The sequence below is a fragment of the Wyeomyia smithii genome, chromosome 2 (genome assembly GCF_029784165.1).
Source record: "Wyeomyia smithii strain HCP4-BCI-WySm-NY-G18 chromosome 2, ASM2978416v1, whole genome shotgun sequence".
Lineage (NCBI taxonomy): Eukaryota > Metazoa > Arthropoda > Insecta > Diptera > Culicidae > Wyeomyia > Wyeomyia smithii.
The window spans coordinates 252,688,451-252,707,959 of record NC_073695.1 but is presented as its reverse complement, the minus strand read 5'-3'; the positions used below and the strand labels follow the sequence as shown (position 1 = coordinate 252,707,959).

The window sequence follows — 19,509 nt, the reverse complement described above, 5'->3', positions numbered from 1 at the left end:
GATTTTCCCCGCAGTGAATACACTTTTCAGCGTTAACACTGCAAGAATCTTCCGCATGAGACTCCCCACACTTGCCACAACGTGCCTTATTGCAGCAGTAGGCGGCTGTATGGCCTAACTGCTTGCAATTCAGGCAGTTCATGACGCGGGGCACGTAGAGCCTCACAGGGAGACGAACCCGGTGGATCGAGATGTGGCTTGGTAGTGCAGACCCGGCGAACGTAACTCGAAACGAGTCTGACGGAGTGTAAACTTTTTTGTCACCGACGAGCGATACCGACCGCAATTGCTTGCAGTCGAGCACCTTCGCATCGGGACATGTGCTGTTCTTGAAGCACCCTTTAGCACTTTTTAATATACACTCCACGGAAAGACTCGAATCGGTCACGACACCGTCGATCTCCACATCTCTAGCGGGTACATAGACACGGTATTCCCGTGTAAAAAGCTCGGAGCGAGCTATATCGTTGGCTTCGTTAAGGTCATTGACCACGACACGGAGCTTGTTGTTGCTGTAGAATGTTTAAAGATTTCGATTTCGGCCCCACTTTAGGCCTGAGGTAAACTGCCACCGGAAGAGTCGATCCATCTGGATACAATCTGACACGTGGTGGACCTGAGGAATTAATCTTTGGAGGGGGGGCAGGAGGAACAGGGTCGGGGGGATTCGAGGATGGAGGTGCGGGAGGTGGGGGATCTACATCCATCGCGCTAAAACTAGCGCGCCGATGGGACAGACAAGAAGCACGTACCTTCCTTTCCTTCTCTCCTTCGTGTTGGATAAACGTCCACAGGAGTACACTGCACTCACCACCAAATCGTTCGACAGCAGGCAGCTACAAAGCGACACAGTAACACAAAGGCGCTTGACCTTGCGACACAGCAATCTAGACAAAAGACACCGGGACCGGTCAAAAAATGCCACCACTTGCACACACGTATTGAAATTTATCGGAGCGATTTCGAAGCACAACCGATGCTGATGCGTGTTCAGCACAGAATGAGTTTTCAATTGATAACTTTGATATTATAATTAAATATTCATAGTCATCTTAAATATTACTTTCCATTGTGTGTCAGAACCAATTATAAGTGATATGTTGTTTTTATCGTTTATCGTTTTATTTTATGTCTTAGACAAAATAAAGTGGAGATAGAAATTAAATTAAAGAGAAAACACAAATAAGTTATCGTGAATTTATTACTTCAAAAAGTAAACTTTAACCTTAGTATTGACGTCTGCGTCAATTTGACTCCTCGCTTTTAGTGACATTGCCTTCTTCTTTTTCAAATTAAAAAAAAACTGAATTCTTGTTATTATTAATTATCGATGTGTAAACACCGTGATTATCACTCATTATTCAACTTTGAACAAAAACTTGCGTTTTAAATGGTTTTAAACGATTTATAATGCATGCGTCAATCTAACACAAGAATAAGATTATCTTTCCAGAGTTAAAAAAAACCTATTTTTACAAATATTACACAATGATAGCTGAACGCGGTTTTTTTCTATGCGGGTTCCGTAATTTACGCGGTTTCTTTCTACGCGGCACGTAACCCGTAAAAAACGACTTTAGTGTATTTAATTTACAATCGTGAGCTCCTCCCCTTCAGTTTCTCAGGACATGTGATACTGTATTCTGAAAGACACAAGTCCTATTAACGCCATTTAATCCGGCGGATCCATCTAGGGTATCGGGAGAAGAGGGACGTCAGATCTGCTACCACCCCGATTTGCTGATCGTAATCCTGAAGAGATAGCGGTCAGATGGCCCGGTAGGATAGCCGTTAAGTGGGGAGCTGCGTAGCCGCAAGGTTAGAGAGCCCGTTTTGTCAAACGGATGGTCGTGAGCTCGAATCTAAATAGAATCAGGCCATTCGATGTCCAAAACATGACTTAAACATGGGTTTTTTCTCAGGCTCCCCCACAACTTATCCTTCTTTAACGCTGAACTCTATGAACCCTTGGTGTGACTTAACAACAATATCGCACGCTAGCCGGTGGGGCTAATAACGGTCTCGATCAACTAGATTATTTGAGCAAATTCCTTATCGATATTTTTCTGGCACATTTTGCATGTGTAGGATAAGAACAACGATACTCCGTGCCCCAGTGCTGAGTTGAGAAAATTTCCAGCTAGAAAAGCTCCTCGACCTGATCGGGAATCGAACCTGATATCACAACCATGTGAGAGAGCTAGCCGATCGACATCGCTAACCACAGAGCCACGACAACCTTGGTGTAACTTCCTCTAACCAGGGAAATATTGGCGACTGCCAGAAGGAACGACGCTCGGTATAGTAGTGTAAATAGTGTGAATAGGAAGGGTAAAACACACACAAGCACGGACAAATAAAAAGCATACCACTTCTCAATAACACAATTGCTAATAACAGACGTGCGGGATACAGACACCCGGGTATATCTCACAATAGATCAACGATTCTGGTCGCAAGTGAGTAAGTCCATATATGACAAAAATGGCCGCTGGGTGTGTGTCATGCTCTTCATAACAATTCTTTTTGCATTTTTATTCAATATGGGGTAGGTAGCGTGGGTCATGTAGCGCAAATTATTTCGCTCCTCATGTTGTGGGCTGTGGTTTTCATCTTGCAATTTGGCTCGACAGTCAGCCGCATTTATTAAATCTTGTTGCTCTTCTGGCCTCCTCAAGGCTGCTAACCGGATGCTGCTCGCCCGTCCGACCATCGACGCCCGTCGTTCAACTCCCCTCGCAACCGTCTGCATTGCTCTGACGGCTCCGTCATAGTCATCTCAAACATCTTCGTCTTGCTCCTCTGGATCGTGCGCTTTTTGGGCTAACTTTGCAAAGCAAGTGATCATTTTTTCGTGTTAATAATTCTACTCACTGCCCGATTTTCTCTTACTAAAGTGTTCAATGCTTCTATGTGGGATTTTTATATCTTATTTATTCGATTTACAAATACATTATTTAATTAAGTGTTCCTTCTTCTTTTCTCATTTTCTAACATTGATATTGGAGTATATATTCAATACTCAATAGATTTATTACATAAATATTCTCTGCCTGTTTTTTTTTTCAAATTCAAAATTCTTTTCGGAGAATATTTATCCGATTTACCTTCTTCGGGCCTTCTTTCACGATATAATATCGTTCAATTTGTCTTCTGGTCATTGAATCATTCCTTTCATTTCGTAAAATTTGTTCTTCAAATAAAGTTCTTCGCTTCATAAATTAACATGAATACTTTTTCTGGTTGCATGTTTTCTTCATCGTGCTTTATCTTCAAACATCTTCTTTCATTTTTCTTTATCTCATAATGCAGTTTTTTGACATAATAGTATATTTTTTTATCTCATTATCTTTGTTTCATCATCTTTTCATTGAATGAAACGCATTGGATAAATATTTATTTATTTTTCTCCGTTTGTGTCATTAACAAACCTTTTCCCTGCATAAACCGCATGGGTAAATATTTATCTTTTTTCTTTTGTCTGTTTCAGAAATAAATCTCCTCAATTTTGCTGTAAAAACCGCATCGGTTTAATCTTATCCTTTTGTTTCTAATTTTTCCTATTTTTCCTTAAATTAGAGTGTTATCTCTATATCATTTTCCATTTGCCAAAAAAAAAACACATTACTCTCTCGTCTATTATAATTATATTTCACCCGGTATTGAGTAACCTGAATACACCTCTTTCCCTTCCATTCGGAGGTGCAACTATTCGCTCTAGCGATTCCTGAAAGATACTAAGGTTAGGAAAGTCTGGCACAATAATTCATTCTAGGTTGATTACTCCCTTGTAGCGGGGGCCTAGTGTGGTTGGTAACGTCTCTGCCAGCCACGCTCGACGCCTGGGTTCGAATCCCACCGCCGACATAGGTGTCGATGGTTGTGAGCTGGCGTGATCCACTCACAACCAACCCAACTGGTCTAGATTCAATCCTAGCCGACATCGAGAGATTTTCTGAGGCGAAAAATCTCTGGGATCACGCCTTCCATCGCATGAGGAAGTAAAGCCGTTGGCGCCGGTCCGTTAATAAACGGGTCGTGAGTTAGGGTCCTGGGTGTGGAGTCGCCTCCCTGGGCGTCGGTGATTGGCCACAACAGTGGCGGAACTAGACCGACGGAAAATAAGCGAGAATAAAAAAAAAAAATTACTCCCTTGTATATTCTCTGAGAGGCTATGTCAGCTTTAATACATCTTTTCAATCATCAGCACGCTTTGTTGCCTATGGGGCATATCGTCACTCGGGATTTGTTTTTTTTCATTTGTCAGTTCTCGCATCACAGACTTTTTTGGCGTTTAAATAATTCTCCTGATATAATGATCCCAACATCATCGCTGGGGTGTCAAGATTTTCCTTGTTGGCGTTTTCCAACAGCCTGTCACGCTGCGGTGCTCAGGCTCTTGCGCTATCAGAACTTATGCCGTCCAATATCATATGTCATTAAATAAATTCTGGTGTCAACTTTCAAAAGAAGAAAAGGTCAAATTCAAGTTGGTTATTATGCACCTTTTTCAAACGATTCCCATTTTTTAACACAGTGGTCATTTCACTTGGAAATTTCACCGCTTAATGAAGACCTCTTCACATGCTCTGGAGTTTTTGACAAGGTCCCGTCGGAACTGATTTTACTAAGAAAAAATCACCTCACATGGGCTGCCAGTCATTTTCTTTTCTGCCATAAGCTTGAATACTCAAGGATGGCCTTAGCGTTTGCAAGTCATGAGATATTTTTTCATTTCCTGTCTGTATGTCTCATTATCAAATTTTCCTCTCCATTCCGCTTGTAATTGGAGGTGGGAATGCAGCACGTACGTTCGTACAAAATTTCGAAGGGTGTGTACCTAGTGGATGAGTAAACTGAAATGCTAGAATAAATCTTTCAGCATCTTTGGATTCGGAAGACGTTACTCTAAAAATATAGAGCTTGAAAATTGAAGAGCTAAGTTGAAACCTACCGTGGCAGACTGAGAAAATTAGGTTTTCATGATAATACGTACTTTGGTGAATTTAAACTGGTTTTTATCAAAATGTTTGCATGCTAAAATAAATATTTCATCCCGTATGGATTCAGGAGACCTTACCGCAAAAATGTAGAGCTTAAAATTTGAAGAACGGTGTTGTTGTTTGAATTTTTATAAAAACACGTAGTTTTGTGTTTTTGTACTGAAATAATTTGAAAACTCCAAAATTCACTCTTACATACCATATTTCATCCACCTGACATGATTTGATATATGGAGCAATTGATACGTATGAAAACTCCCAGTGTTTGCTCAATCTGTTTGAAAAATTAGAAAAAAGCACAGACATATTTGCGTCTCACAAAAACGGGGAGGGGTCCAGAGGGGTGGCACCTTCACCAAAACTTATACCAACTATTCCCTTTGAATAAAAGTCCAAGTTTTCCCAAATCGGCCGTTCCAGTGCTGAGAACGAGCATTTTCAAAAAATAAGCTCCGTCCCGGGTCTTTACGGGTTAAATAAATGTTGTTCGCACAAAAAAAAATTACTACACAATATCGTTAAGTGTAGTCGAAGTTCTTTCGAGTGTTGTTCAATATATTTCTAAAAAGAAAACATATGGGGAAGCTGCGTATAAAAACATACTTAAACCACAGAACAAACGAATTGTTGCTGTCTGCAGATTCTGTAACCTTTGTAACTAAAAATCCTTCTAATTACAGAGTTTAGTCCCACGTCACCATTTCATACAATCCTAGGGCTGTATACCTTATAGTATTTTATATTATTTTAACTTTCTAGTACTTACGTTTACCATATGCAATCTATTTTAATCAAAAAACTTGATATTCCTAGACAACTCCATTGACTCAATAAAGATGTATAGGAAAATCAAGTTTTCTGAAAAAAAAAAATAGATTGTGTATAGTAAAAGAAACTACTAGAAAGTTAGAATAGTATAAAAACTGGGTAACTTATAGCAGTTTTTCCGGTCATTAAGCAAAATGCTCGTAGAAATTTCAATTTTACTACCAGTACCACTACAGCGCCATCTCTTAGCATTGCACATTGTTTCGGGTGTCCCATTTTCAGGGTTATTATACTCTCCTCACCATCGCTAGAAAAAACATCTGAGCATAGCGTTTAGTAGACTACTCAAGAGCTTCAATGTCATGTATAAGCCAAGTGTGCCAAATGGGGTAAAACGGCCTGAGTTTTTTGAAAAAAAAGGTCAAAATCACTAAAATCACCATTTTTCCTGCTAGACTTAATAGATTTTGCTGAGAATTTGGATAATCACTCTACCTTACTAGAACTACGTACTTTACCAGAAGATACGCCATTTGGGGTCAAACGTTCCTTGAAGAATATTTTTTCGAAGAATGCCGTCAAAATCACCAAAACTGCAAGAACCCGGTTAGACTTGATAGATTTACCGAAAATTTAGATTATTACTCTAAGTTAATATGAACTTAAGAGCAAGATGACAAAAGTGACAAATAGATTTACATTACAAAAAAAATATTTTTCCCGAAAAATAATTGGCGATTTTCGGGGTGCTTTTTTCTCTTCGAAAATTGATGAAAACTGCAAGGTCGAATTTCCGCGAACAATGAATTATCTCGTGCGAACATGTCTAGTACAGACTCCAGAATAAGACACCAACACCGTCTGCCGTGATAGTCTGTACAGTAAGGTCTTTTTATACACGAGGGATGCGTTCTTAATTTATATGGGATCGCGAAAAAAAGACTTTTTTGAGATGCGATAATAACGAAGAAAACCGTTTAAAAAAATTTGAAACTCGTTTGAATATGATAGTGGTCAATCTAGAGACAAAATTCAATATTTTAAATTTTCAGTATTTACACCAAAAATTGCGAATTTTTTTGAAAACTGATATATGGTACCTAGTGGCCTGAAACGGAAAACGTGATTGAAACGAGGTCGTTATCTTGTACCGTTTTTGAGTAATTAAGAAAAGCAACTCACGTAAAAAAACCGTGTAAAAAAGACCTTGGTATTAATATACCAATTTTAACATTTTTCAGTCCCAACAATGATTGCTTCCATGGGCCTAAACTATTTTGATGTCTCAATGGTAAAGCATTCCTGGAATGTTTGTAACAGCCCCCATTGCTCAATTTAATAACAATCTGATATGAAAATGTTCTTAAAACTAAGGTCTTGAAGGCTGGTACAGGCAATAGCAAACTAAGTAAAGCACGCACAGCACTGTGAGTAGTGTCGAAATGTAGCTCTTTTCATATTTAATATTCTCTTGGTGTTTGATGATCGGTTTCGGATCGGCACGCAACGAATAAGGAACAACATCACACAGCGGACATCTCTTTTTTGGGGCTTTATAAGGCTGCATGTAGCAGCTCTGAGGCATTGTTTTTTGTATTTCTTTACTTTGTGCCGTCTTCTTCAACATACATTCTGATATTGTTGCTTCTTTACACCTTGTAAAAAGTGTGTTGATCATTCTTCAGTGTAATCACGAACGACGTTTACAGGTGACTATACTTGTAAACCTAGTTTTCGTCTGTTGTGTAGCCACACCAGAACTACACTTGTGCACTGTTGTTGTTCGTTCTTGGGTTGCTAAATAGTGAAACTCTGTTGCTCATTTAACAACCGCGTCAGGCACAATATGGAAAAATGTAAATAAAATTCATTCGGGTGTTTTAAAATGTATCATGAAGGAAGGATTTACGTAAAGTTTGAAAATAAACATGCGACCTGATTCTACCATGATTCAAACCTTCGACCACATACTCAAAGTCAAAACTGGAACTGAAGAGATTTTCAATTACACAGTTTAGTCTTGTGTCACCTTTTTACGTTGTTGTATTTTCATCTCCGACTTGTTGGTAACCTTCAGGAAAGCATTTTTTTATTGTTCGTTGGCTTCAATACATATACAGACAGATATATATTTTGATAAACATTACCTATTCGAATGTTCCTAATTACTTATCATAAACGGGCGACCTCAAGATGTCACTTTTAAGTTTGTTCTTGAAACATGTGATTTTTACCCCATTCAATAATTTACTGCTGCCTTTGCAATGCTATTTTTCATCTATTTTATTATTCTTGCGTGGAAGATTTCTGAATTACTTTGTTATGTTTGTTCTTTTTTTGATTTCCAAATTTACTTTAAAACATATCCTATTATTAATGCGAATCCGTACAGCAGTGGATTTTATTTGAATTGTCCCTTTCTTTTATGAGGTGTATATATCACACTTCATCCGAAAATTTTTTGGAACACTAATTAAATTTTATCAGTTATTTTCTGGGCCAAATTCGTGACTTTCCAAACGTATCTTGTCTTCCTCCGTTTTTTTCTCATTTGTAGAACAAAAGTTTCTAATGATTCCATACAGAAATGATATTCTTTTTATAATGTGTATTGGCACATTTGATGTACTGATTTCAAAAAAAGATTAATCCGAGTTAAAATAGAGTTGACAGTGAGGAACAACTTTCATTCGCAATTCTCGTTAATTGACATTCATTCCCAATACATACATTTTTAGGTATAAAATTCCGCAGTGAATGGTACCGAGTTCAGGTGGAACTAAAGCTAAATGCCTCATCTCTGTTGGTTTTCCTCATGCAATGCAATCCATTTTACCGTCGTTCATTCGAAAACAATAATCCCAGTGGTGCTGACTTTCAAAGTTTTTACCTCATTCCTCGACATTTACGATAAAGGGCACTTACTCCACATATAATATGTCACTACTTTGGGATATCCGGTAAACAAATGTCAACGCGAATGAAAATGTTTGATTTCATTTTGCCAGCCATGCGTGCAGCCACAAGCTCTACTAAACGATGATGATAACTCAATCTCGCAGATTGTAAATAACCGAAACGCTCGTCTCGTTCCGACAAACTTCCCCAAAAATTGATTACCTACCATTTCCCCACAAACAAAGCTAAGCACATCACCTTACTACCGTCAACGCTAAAGATCCAATGCCAATTTCACCGAATGAATCATTCAATTTGCGCTCACTGAAAGCCCTCATCGGTCATGCAAAATGCATCGGAAAGCTTCCTGTCTCAGTCAGTCGGAGAGTGCAAAAAAAAAAACGACGAAACCAGTTTCAAACTGGTTGCCGTGCTTTCCGATGGTTGAACTTAATTTGATTGCAGCTAATCGAAATGAAATTAGTCCCGACTAAACTGCATACGAATGCTGCAAACAGTAGAAGTAAAACGGAGAATGACTCTCTCTATCTCTCACACACACAAGAAAACAAATTGGATTGGATCGAAAGATCAGAGATTGCTTTCATTTTCTATTCATTAGCTGTCGTCGTTTTCCATGTCATCAAACGGCGGACACAATAGCCTCTCCCAGGAAACAAGGATATTTGTTGCATTCCTAGTTTTTAAGCCAGCCTTTCTAAAACAGAGCGTCCCAACATTCATTATTAGCCTGTTATGTTGCATAGGAATTTATAGTTTGGAGCGTAACACAGCCTTTTCCGTCTTTCGTTTTCTCCGCACAGGGTTTTAGCTTCCCACAGGAAACAGGCTATCCGCTAGACTCCCATCAAGCTACTTTTTACATGCTGGAAACGCACTACAACAATCCGGACTATTCGTACGACTTTTCGTCATTTTATCGAAAGAATTTGAGCAAGCAGCAGCGCAACATGAATATTGACGTCGACGACGATGAAGATGATGACGACGATGATGGCACTGATGTCGATGCTAACGAGGATACCGGCCGTGATGAGTACGAGCCCGGAAGTGACTCTGATGTAGTAGGAGGAGGACTGGATAGTGATGGCGGTGCGGCAGCCGTTGAGCAGCAAGTGGTTGATAATTCCGGTCTCAAGCTGTACTACACGCAAACGTTGAGAAATTTTGACGCCGGCGTTTTGTCGGTCGGGCTGGATCCGAACTGGCGGCACATAATCCCGCCGGGACAGGAGAAGGTAGTTTCCGAGGGACACTGCATCGGATCCTGTACCGAGAAAGGTCTACCAAGGGAAGGAATTAATATTTTCGCCGTGATGACGCGCACTCATCTGATCGGGCGCCAGGTGAAGCTACGACAGGTACGTTCGATATGTGAAACGATGAAACTATGAAAGAATTTAATTTTTACGCTTTACTCGTTTCTCGACAGATTCGTGGGAGCGAGGAGCATCAGCCAATTGTGCATGACACTAACATCGATCCGAGCTATCAGGACTACCGGCGGCTACCGGCACCTGTGAAAGTTCTTCCCGGTGACAGCCTCATCGCCGAATGTATCTATGACAGCTCTTCGCGAAAATCCATCACATTGGGTAAGTGGGACCGGTTTTTTTTTTCGTTCGTTCAGATTGCGCCGACTGGAAAAGCCACAAAACTCATCTCCGGCATTGTCCTTCCGGATCAATGTTCTGTTTTTTCTCACCTGACAATTTCTATTTTTTTTACAGGTGGCATGACGACACGGGAGGAAATCTGTCTTGTCCTTACGCTATATTACCCGAGACAGAAGGAACTGACATCCTGTCACTCACTGCCGAGCTTACCAACGGTGCTCCACTCGTTGGGAATCCAGGAGCTTGCCTCGTAAGTATCGATAAATTTTTCAATGCAAATGACAGTTTCGTATTCTGGCGGCTGTAATCATTTTGAGATTTGCTCGACACGGGCGGATCAATTCTGGATTGATGCGGGGAATAAATTTAAAGGCCGCGTGTTCCATTCCTACCAGCCGCGGAAGTGATGTTTTTTTTTGTCAATCAGGAAAACCTCAACAAGCTACTTTCGGTATGATTTACAAATTTTCAGGACTAGAGAATTACAATTTTTCATCGTTTCAAAGAGCTTTTTGTTTGTCCCCTCTCTTTTTTTTCTCTATCTCATCAAACTATCGTGTAGCGCACGTCACTTCATATTCACGACATTTAAATTTTTTCTCCTTTGCAATCCGCAAAATATCCGGACGAACTGATAAAATTCCCTGTCTCATTTCTATCGCTCGCTTGTTTTCATCAACGGCATCTTTTTATTGTAATTTTCTCGTTTTCCCCTACCGCTGCTGGCTCACACTTTCCCATCCTAGAACCCGAGGAATGTACCGTTGTTTTCGCTTGAGAAATGACTAAAATGATTTCTTCGCTTTTTTGCCGACTTTTTCCTTATTTATTTCTTACAATAATGCTTTCCCTGGTGGAAAACCAACTCGGTTCACCAAGGGGAAATTGCGCTGCTCCTTTTATGCTCCGGAACACAAAGCGACGACGAGCGCTCGGACGGTCGGCGTGTGCATTCAAGGCGTTTTTTATTTTACTATTTTTTTTTTTACTTGCTTGCTAGCTCCTGTCTCTAGACGCGGCTGCTCCGTTTAGTGGGGATTCTTTGTGCCATTTTTCCTGTAAATAATCATTTCTTACCGCACCTGTGACGCTTTTCTTTTTGGCACCCTCATTGCATGATAGCGATGACAGCCCCCGGTGCAGCGGTATTCAACGGTCGTGCATTTCGCCGATTAAGAGATTTCTTGACGGTGTTTCACTTAGAAGGAAGCATTTTTTTCTGGCTTTATTTCTCGAGAAACTCTTAATGAGAGAAAAAATTAATTCAATCCGAAGATTGATGTCAGGAACTTTTAAACTTTAATTTTAAGGACCTAGGCGTTCTGTTGCAAATGAAAAGTGCATAATTAAATTTTCACATGCTCGCAAAATTTTTTAGATTTTCTGACATCGTTTGACAGCACCTTGAAGATTTTTGATTTTGATCAATTTTTTACACCCTTGACGTTTTAGGTATTTTTAAAACTAGTTACAGTTTTCAACATGTTTAAAAAAAAATGACTACCTTCGACAGTTTTTGACAGTTATAACAGTTTCTCACAATATTTCAATTTCAATATTTGATATTTTTTGGCAATTTTTTACTTACAGTCATACCTCGATAAAAGTCAACTTTTATTTTTCGTTACGTTATATCGAAGCACAACAATTTTTTTTCATTGATGCAAAATTGTAGATGAATACTCAAAGGTGCACAAAACCTATTTCTTATCACCTACACACTCTTTTATTTTTACTGAAAACCAGCAAAATTTATTTCGATTTTGCCGAACTGTAAGACCAGCTTTTCATCCAGCGAAATAAAGTTTGCTGTTTATCCAACAAAGTAAAATTTCATCCAACTGACAGCACTTAATTGTAACTCCACCAAACTTGAATTAAATTACTAAATAATCAGCAATGGAATTTCGCTGTACATTCAGCAAATTAAAATATATTTTCCTGGTTAACCAGTAAAGCAGGTATTAGACGAGGCAAACATTTGCTATTTTTGGTACGGATTTTATTTTGTGCAAATAAAATTCGTACCAAATACAGCAAATGTTTGTTTCGTCTAATACCTGCTTAAGAGTAAGGGAACCATGTTTCCCTCAGGCACCACCTATTACCCACCCACAGGATCATAACCAAATTACTGTTGAACAATAGATGTATATGTGTCGTTTTCTAACCGTATTGGTACTCGAGATGTATTTTGCAGCTTCAGTCTAACAAGTTGGCTTGCTTTTATGAAGTTATATAATACTTTATGTAGCACCAGTACTTATTATAGAAGCCTTCAATTTTTGCGCTTTTCTGGTGATAGAGTTGTCATGGAAAAGGTAATGTCATCTGAAATCTATAACTGAAAGTTGTATTAGAGGAGTTATCTCAACTGTTCTATAACAACGTGTGTTACTTGGGACAACTACCCGCTTGTCAAATCGGACTCTGTAACCTTGCGGCTAAGAAGCCTCCTGATTTAGGATTATCTCGGACCATATAAAGTTATATCAACATGTGAACAACATTGCAAACTTGACAATACAGCTACAGGGAAAACAATAATACAGTCAGGTTTTCTTTTACGTGGTTTTTCATACGCGGATTTTTTACGAGGTTTTTTTTTTCGTGGATTTTTGAATTAACGCGGTTTTTTTACGCTGGTTTTTTAATTAAGGCGGTTTTTTATGCGATACCGCGCTAGTTAAAAAAAAATGGTCGCGAATTCTCGAACTACCGTAGGTTTGGAAACAATAATGTCTAAGTGTTTATTTAGTGAAAGACTTAGTCAAAAAACCCTCCGCCCTCCGAAAGATCCGGAATGACTGTCAAAGAGGACAATTTTACATACTGGTTCTAGAGCATCAAGGGTTTTTTTTCTGAAGCCCTTTTTGCTGGTTTTCTTTACGAGGATTTTTTAATTAACTCGTTTTTTACGGGGAAATATTTTCTTTTCGAGACAATTGGGAAAAGATCATTTGAACAACAAAGTGCACCATACTACATTATTCTCTCTAAGAGAGCTGGTGTAGCATTGGAAAATTCCAAAGTCGAATAATGGCAATTAGTAAATTATAATTACGCCTATCGAATCACATCTTCATTCCTCGTTTTTTTACCTCGCACAGCGAAACCTGTACCAGCCGCTGTGCTTAATATTTTTAAAGCGAAAAAAACTAATATTTACAAAATTGCCATGGATGAATTTATTGATGTTGCCTCAGCTAGTATCATTCGGAGAACTGCATTTGATAGGTAGCAGAAATAGTAAATGCAAAAATAGATGAGCATGATTATTCGTGTTGAGCTCGACTTTGCTTGAGGTTCTCGAGTCTTGGGCTATCGATGACTCGTAACAAGATACTAAGAAACTGTCTTTTCTTTCAACTCGTTATTACAATTTCACATACTTTAACACAGTTTAGTCCGATGTACATCAACAGTGCCATTAAATGATGCACTACTGCAGAGGTTCCCAACTTTTTTGGCTCCGCGGCCCACTTTACGGAACACAAAGATCATCGCAACCCACTAAAAGAATTTTCCTGTAAGTCCTGTAAGTCTAATTCGTTTCACCTGGCTTTATCCTTATACGCGATAGATTTGAAAATCCGCTTTTACAGAGATACCCTAGGACCCTAGGTTGAGAACCACTGCACTACTGTATTGTTAAGAAAGTAGCAATTGAACATATCTCAAGGAATATGCACACCAACTCCGGAATTTAAAAAAAAAAAACAAGATGTTACCCTTTTTGATTTACATACGAGAATCCATCACTGATCTAGTTATGCAAGTATATGTGCAATACTGTATGAAAAATTTATAGAAATTTGAAGGTTTAAGAAAACTATACTACAGTTATCACGCAAGTTTGTTATGAAATTTACAGTGATTTCATTTATTTTACTGATGACAGTTTGACGTGAAATTTTTGAAAAATCGATATGCTCGCTGATTACCAGCAAATATTTACTGTTTTGTGTTCAACAAATAGTTTTGCTGTATTTTCGTGAATCATTGAATCGATTACTAGTTTTCACTGAATAATTCAATTCAATACTGGTTTACAGTGACAATAAAATTACAGAATGAAATTCTGTAAAAATTGTTTGGATCTGGATTACAGCAACATTTTGGAAAAAATGCTGTGAATCAGTAAACAAGGGGTTTGCCATGAAGAGACAGTTTGGTGTGTGGTAGTAGGTGGTAGGTTTATATATCCTTTTTCATGCCTCTTTAGGACAATTTTCGTAGACAAACATAACACAGTGCAACATTTTTTTTTTGTGCCTTGGCTTCTATGTATATTTTTTTTTATGTATTTTGACGAAAAAACAAATTTCCCCGAGTTCAAACACATTTCATCTTAAAAGGCAATAGTGGCGCCTTTTTGAATTTTTGAGAAATCACAAATTTTCGATGCCATTTTGTTTTAAAGCCAAATATCATAATTTCAAGAGTTTGTCCACATATAAGCATTTTCTTACCCATTTTAAAAAAACGGATCTTTAATCGGACAAAAACTGAGCTCAAAACGGTGATTCTACGAAAACGGTTTTGGCATGGTTGTAGTATATTTTACAAAGCGAAATAATACCGAGTATATATGAACATTAATGGTAATCCGCTAATATCTAAAAGTGGAAGTTGAAATCTGTCTTATATTAAGTGAAAAAGTCTTAGGAATCGATTGGTAGGTGTTTTCTCATCGCAAAATGTCAGCAACATGTCAATTTTGCCTCATTTCTCCTACAATACTAATATAGGTTTATCTCGACGTTAGAATAAATTATTTGAAATCTGTTCAATAAAATATCGATTATGTAAGCGATACTCAAAGATATAATAACAATTTATCTTTGCGTGCTCCTACCCCTTTTGTGAGGAGAGAATCAAAATACATAAAAAAAATCATACATAGAAACCAAGGCAGAAGAAAGAGTAAATTTTGGTGCAATTTGTTATAGAACATAAAAAAGATAAATTTTACCCCATTTTACGGTACTTATTACTTTCAAAACTTACTAAAAACATTCGGAACATTATACACCCGAGCAACAATTGCTGTACTTTATTTTCGAGATACGTAAAAAAGTAACGTTATAGCGAGGCCAAAGTTACGTTGTATCAAGTTAAGTTATATCGAGGTATGACTGTATCTGACAGTTTTGACATTTCAAAAGATGTGTCATTAAAGTTTCTATCAATAATCATCGGGTTTTGACGGTTTTGGAATAATTTGACATTTCAACCAATTTTGGTATTTTTGATACATTCGTAGTTTTTTACTTGCTTAACGTGCTCCTTTGAGCTTTATTTTGCCGCTTTTTTGCATTTCTTTTTCAAATTAAATCGTTTTTCACAATTTTTTACAGATATTGACAGAATTCTATAATACAGCTTTTGACAAGTTTTCGACAGTTGGTCAAACCACATTTACTAGTTTTTGCCAACTTTTGAAAGAGTTTGGCAGATCTTATTTTTTTGACAACTTTTTAACAAAATATATTTGACGGCAATTGACAATTTTGACATACCTATTCAAAATGTTTCTCGACATTGTTGACATTTGTGATATAATGTAATATAATTCCCTATATTGCTAGTAGTTTGTGGTAGTTTGATTTGGAAATTTTATTGTTTTTGGCAAATTCGACTGATTTTTCAAAATGCGGAAACCCTACTATTCAACAAGTTTTTCAAATATTTTCGGAATTTTTTACACTTTTTTACAATTTTCAGAAGTTTTGGCAGTTTTTCGCAATTCTCGACAGTTATTGACAAAGTTTGGTTGAACTGATTTTTACATGTTTTCGACAGTTTCTGACAAGATTTACCAGTTTTTTATAGTTTTGGAAAAATCCTGTGTGTTTTCGACAGTTTTACAAAAATATTTGACATTTTGACATATTTTTAACACTTTTGACAGTTGGATTTTTTTTTTTTTTGACATATCTGATAATTGTGATATTTTTAACACTTTTGGCTGTTTTCCAATATTATAAACATTTCTAACAGTGCAGATTTTAAAAATTCTGACATTTGGGAAATGTTTCCAAATTCCTTAGCCCCACAATTTCACAAGTCTACGAATATTTTTGACACTTGTAACACTTTTTACCTTTGTCAACATTACGCAACTTTTTAACCTTTTTTAATTTTTTGAAAGTTTCTAACAGTTTTTGAAAAATTCGATGGAGTTCAAAGTTTTACGGTTTTCGACAGTTTTTGACAATTTTTGAATAATGTTGATTGATTTTGGGAGATTGTTTCACACAATGTTCATCAGGTTTTGACGGCTTTTGACAGGTTTAAAAGTTTTTTGGGATTTCGACAGATTCTAGAAGGTTTTCACAGTTTCTGAGAAGATTTGACAGTTTTTGTAATATTTAACGTTATTAACCTTTTCGATATTATTGAGAATTTCAATATTTTCCTGACACTTTCAACGTTTTTGGCAGTTTTTGGAAGTTCAAAACATTGGACATTTTGAATTTTTAGAATTTTTGACAGTTCAGATTTTGATAGTTTGTTCCAAATTCGGAAAACCTGCAATTTCACAGGGGACCAAATACGTTCGTCTTTTTTGACATTGTTTGTCAATATTTTTGACCTAGAAATTGTGACATTATTAACAGCTTTTGGAAAATATGATGGTTTCGAAAGTTCAGACAGTTCTTGAAATTTTTGACAGCTTCTAACAGTTATTGAAAACTCCGGAAAGACAATTTCAGACGATATTTGACACGTGATGGTTCTTGACAGTTTTTACAATAGAAGCAAAGCAAAGCATTGGTGCTACATTCCGATTCGGAACTCGACCTTCTGTTTATTTATACACGGACTTCGCAGCCAATTGTTAAGTGTACAGGGCAATTGCGGGGCTAGTGCTATGATCGAACCTACGACGACTGGCATGTCAGGCCAGCATCGTACATCGAGACCATCTGGGAGACTGGGTTTTTACAATACCGGATAATATATTCTCAAATTTTGTAACCCTTTTCACAGTTCACAGTTCTGGATAGTTCTTGATATTTAATAACAATTTTGAATACATTTTGAACAATGATAATCGATTTTTGACAGGATTGATATATTTTGACGGATGTTACCAGATTCTAGAAATTTTCCATTTTTGGCTATATTTGGCTGTTTTCGGTAATTTTGAGAGCGCCATCTAATAACAAATAGTTAAAACTTAGTTACATACTCAACAATAGTTTTGAATGAATTTACAAATTTTACAGCTCTACTAAATTTTGTTAGATTGAAAAAATCCAAACAATACATTTGGTTTTTAGTATTTCGACAGATTTGACATCTTTGACAGTCTGAAAACTTTGCAATTTCACAAGTTTTTTTAGCATTTGGACACTTCTGACTTCGTTTGTAGACATTTTCAGTATTAGTAACATGTAACGTTCTAAATGGGCAAAAATTGCCAAGCACAGACGAAACTACCCATGCAGCATCAATCATAGTAACCCATGAGTCAGCAGAAAAAATATGACAGTTATGACGAAAACAATAAAGCTACTCCGTTCAGGAGTGTGCTCGTTAGAAGAACAGTACCCCACCGCGTCTAAAACGGACATCGTGTGGCACATTATGGACGCCGGATACGCCCGCATCTACAACATCTTGGCACTATTGGACAATAATCAGAGCATCAAAAAAAGTCGGCCGATAACCATGAGCGAAATGAAGCTCCAAAGGCTGTTGAAGAAAAAGTCCGTGAAAAAGTAGTTACATCGCTGAGTGCGCTTAGCCGCCAGGTCTGTGCAAACGGCCAAACAATAGAAAAAAATCCTGGCGAATATAGACATTCATGTCAGGAAGCGGCAGTCCTGTCCACTGGTCTCGCAGCTGCAGGCAATGCAGATGCATCAGTCAATTTTGCCAGCGGGTCGCGATGTGGCGGTGGTGATGGACGACGAGTGCTATCTCGATGGTAACGACTGGCAGGGCACTTCATATTTTACTTCACCAATTGCCCCAAGAAGACAATCAGCGAAAAGGGGATGTAAAAGCCGCTCTTCTTTCGCTCCGGAGTGACCGTGAACAAGGAAATTTATAGTACGAAGTGCCTGCCAGACCTGTTATATGACCTATTCCCAATATTCAATTCCATTCTACTGAAACGCTCAAAAAATAATTTATTTGCCAGAAGTTGCGTCGTTCATGAAGAAATACCATATGGGCGAAGACGCGGTGTACTGGCCGGACCTGGCATCAAGCCACTACTCGTAGCGATCGTTGGAGGACATGGAGCGGCTAAATATTAATATGGTACCCAAGTCGATGACACGCCCAACGTCGCCCAGTTGCGTCATATCGAGAGTTTCTGGTCAAACCTGAAGCGTAAGATCTACTCCAAAAATTCTATCGCGAAAACTGAGAAGAAATTGATGAATAAAACCAAACAAGAACTCAAAAATATGCCTACATATTTTAATACAAACACTGTGACAGCTCTAAACAGTTTTAGAGAAAAATTTAGGTTTTCAGTTTTCGACAGATATTAACCATTTTGGAAAAATATTGTCAGATTTTGTGTCTGGCATTACCTAACAGGTTTTTGGTAGTTTTCGAGGGTTTTTGACAGTTTCTGGCCGGTTTTGTCAGTTTTTTAGGGCTGTTGATGAATTGCATAAAGACCACGTTTTTGGCCACGACATATTCAATTGACATTCGTGAAACTTTTGATTTTTAATAGGTTCTATCAGGTTTTTGTATTTTTTTTTTCGAAATTCAGAAATATATTTGCATTTTTGTTTATAGCAGTTTTTTGTTTGACATTTTCGATAACTTTCGATAATTTTTACATACCACTGAGACAGCGAAGCTTCCTGCGACTCCAACAACATCGGACTGACTATGCACAGCACAAACCAATAAGACATATGTGTTTTCTGTTTAATTCATGTTATCATTTGTTTGATTTCAATGTTAGTGTTTCATGATCGTGTAACAAATTTTACCTTCTAACCATTTTTAGTACGTAAGTGTTCAAATATGTCCGATGAATGTAAATAAATAATAAACCAAACCAAATAAACCAAACTAAATATCTGAAAATTTCTAGCAATTTTTTACGGTTCTGCATATTTTTGTTAGTTTTATTGGATGTGCAACTAAGATCTCGCTGTTTATTTTGTTGGTCTTTTAAGGCTATCCACAAATCAAGCCATTTTTTATATATAATTCGTATTCTG

General features: G+C 37.6%; 1 protein-coding gene across 1 annotated transcript in view; it reads left to right on the top strand.

The window, feature by feature from the left end:
- The window catches only part of LOC129722463 (MOXD1 homolog 2-like), a 247,973-nt gene that overhangs the window by 191,195 nt on the left and 37,269 nt on the right, over positions 1-19,509 (top strand). Inside the window, exons 6-8 of the mRNA XM_055675912.1 lie at positions 9,494-10,051; positions 10,123-10,285; positions 10,421-10,556. Coding sequence (XP_055531887.1) covers positions 9,494-10,051; positions 10,123-10,285; positions 10,421-10,556 — 857 coding nt within the window. The remainder of the gene's footprint in view (positions 1-9,493; positions 10,052-10,122; positions 10,286-10,420; positions 10,557-19,509) is intronic.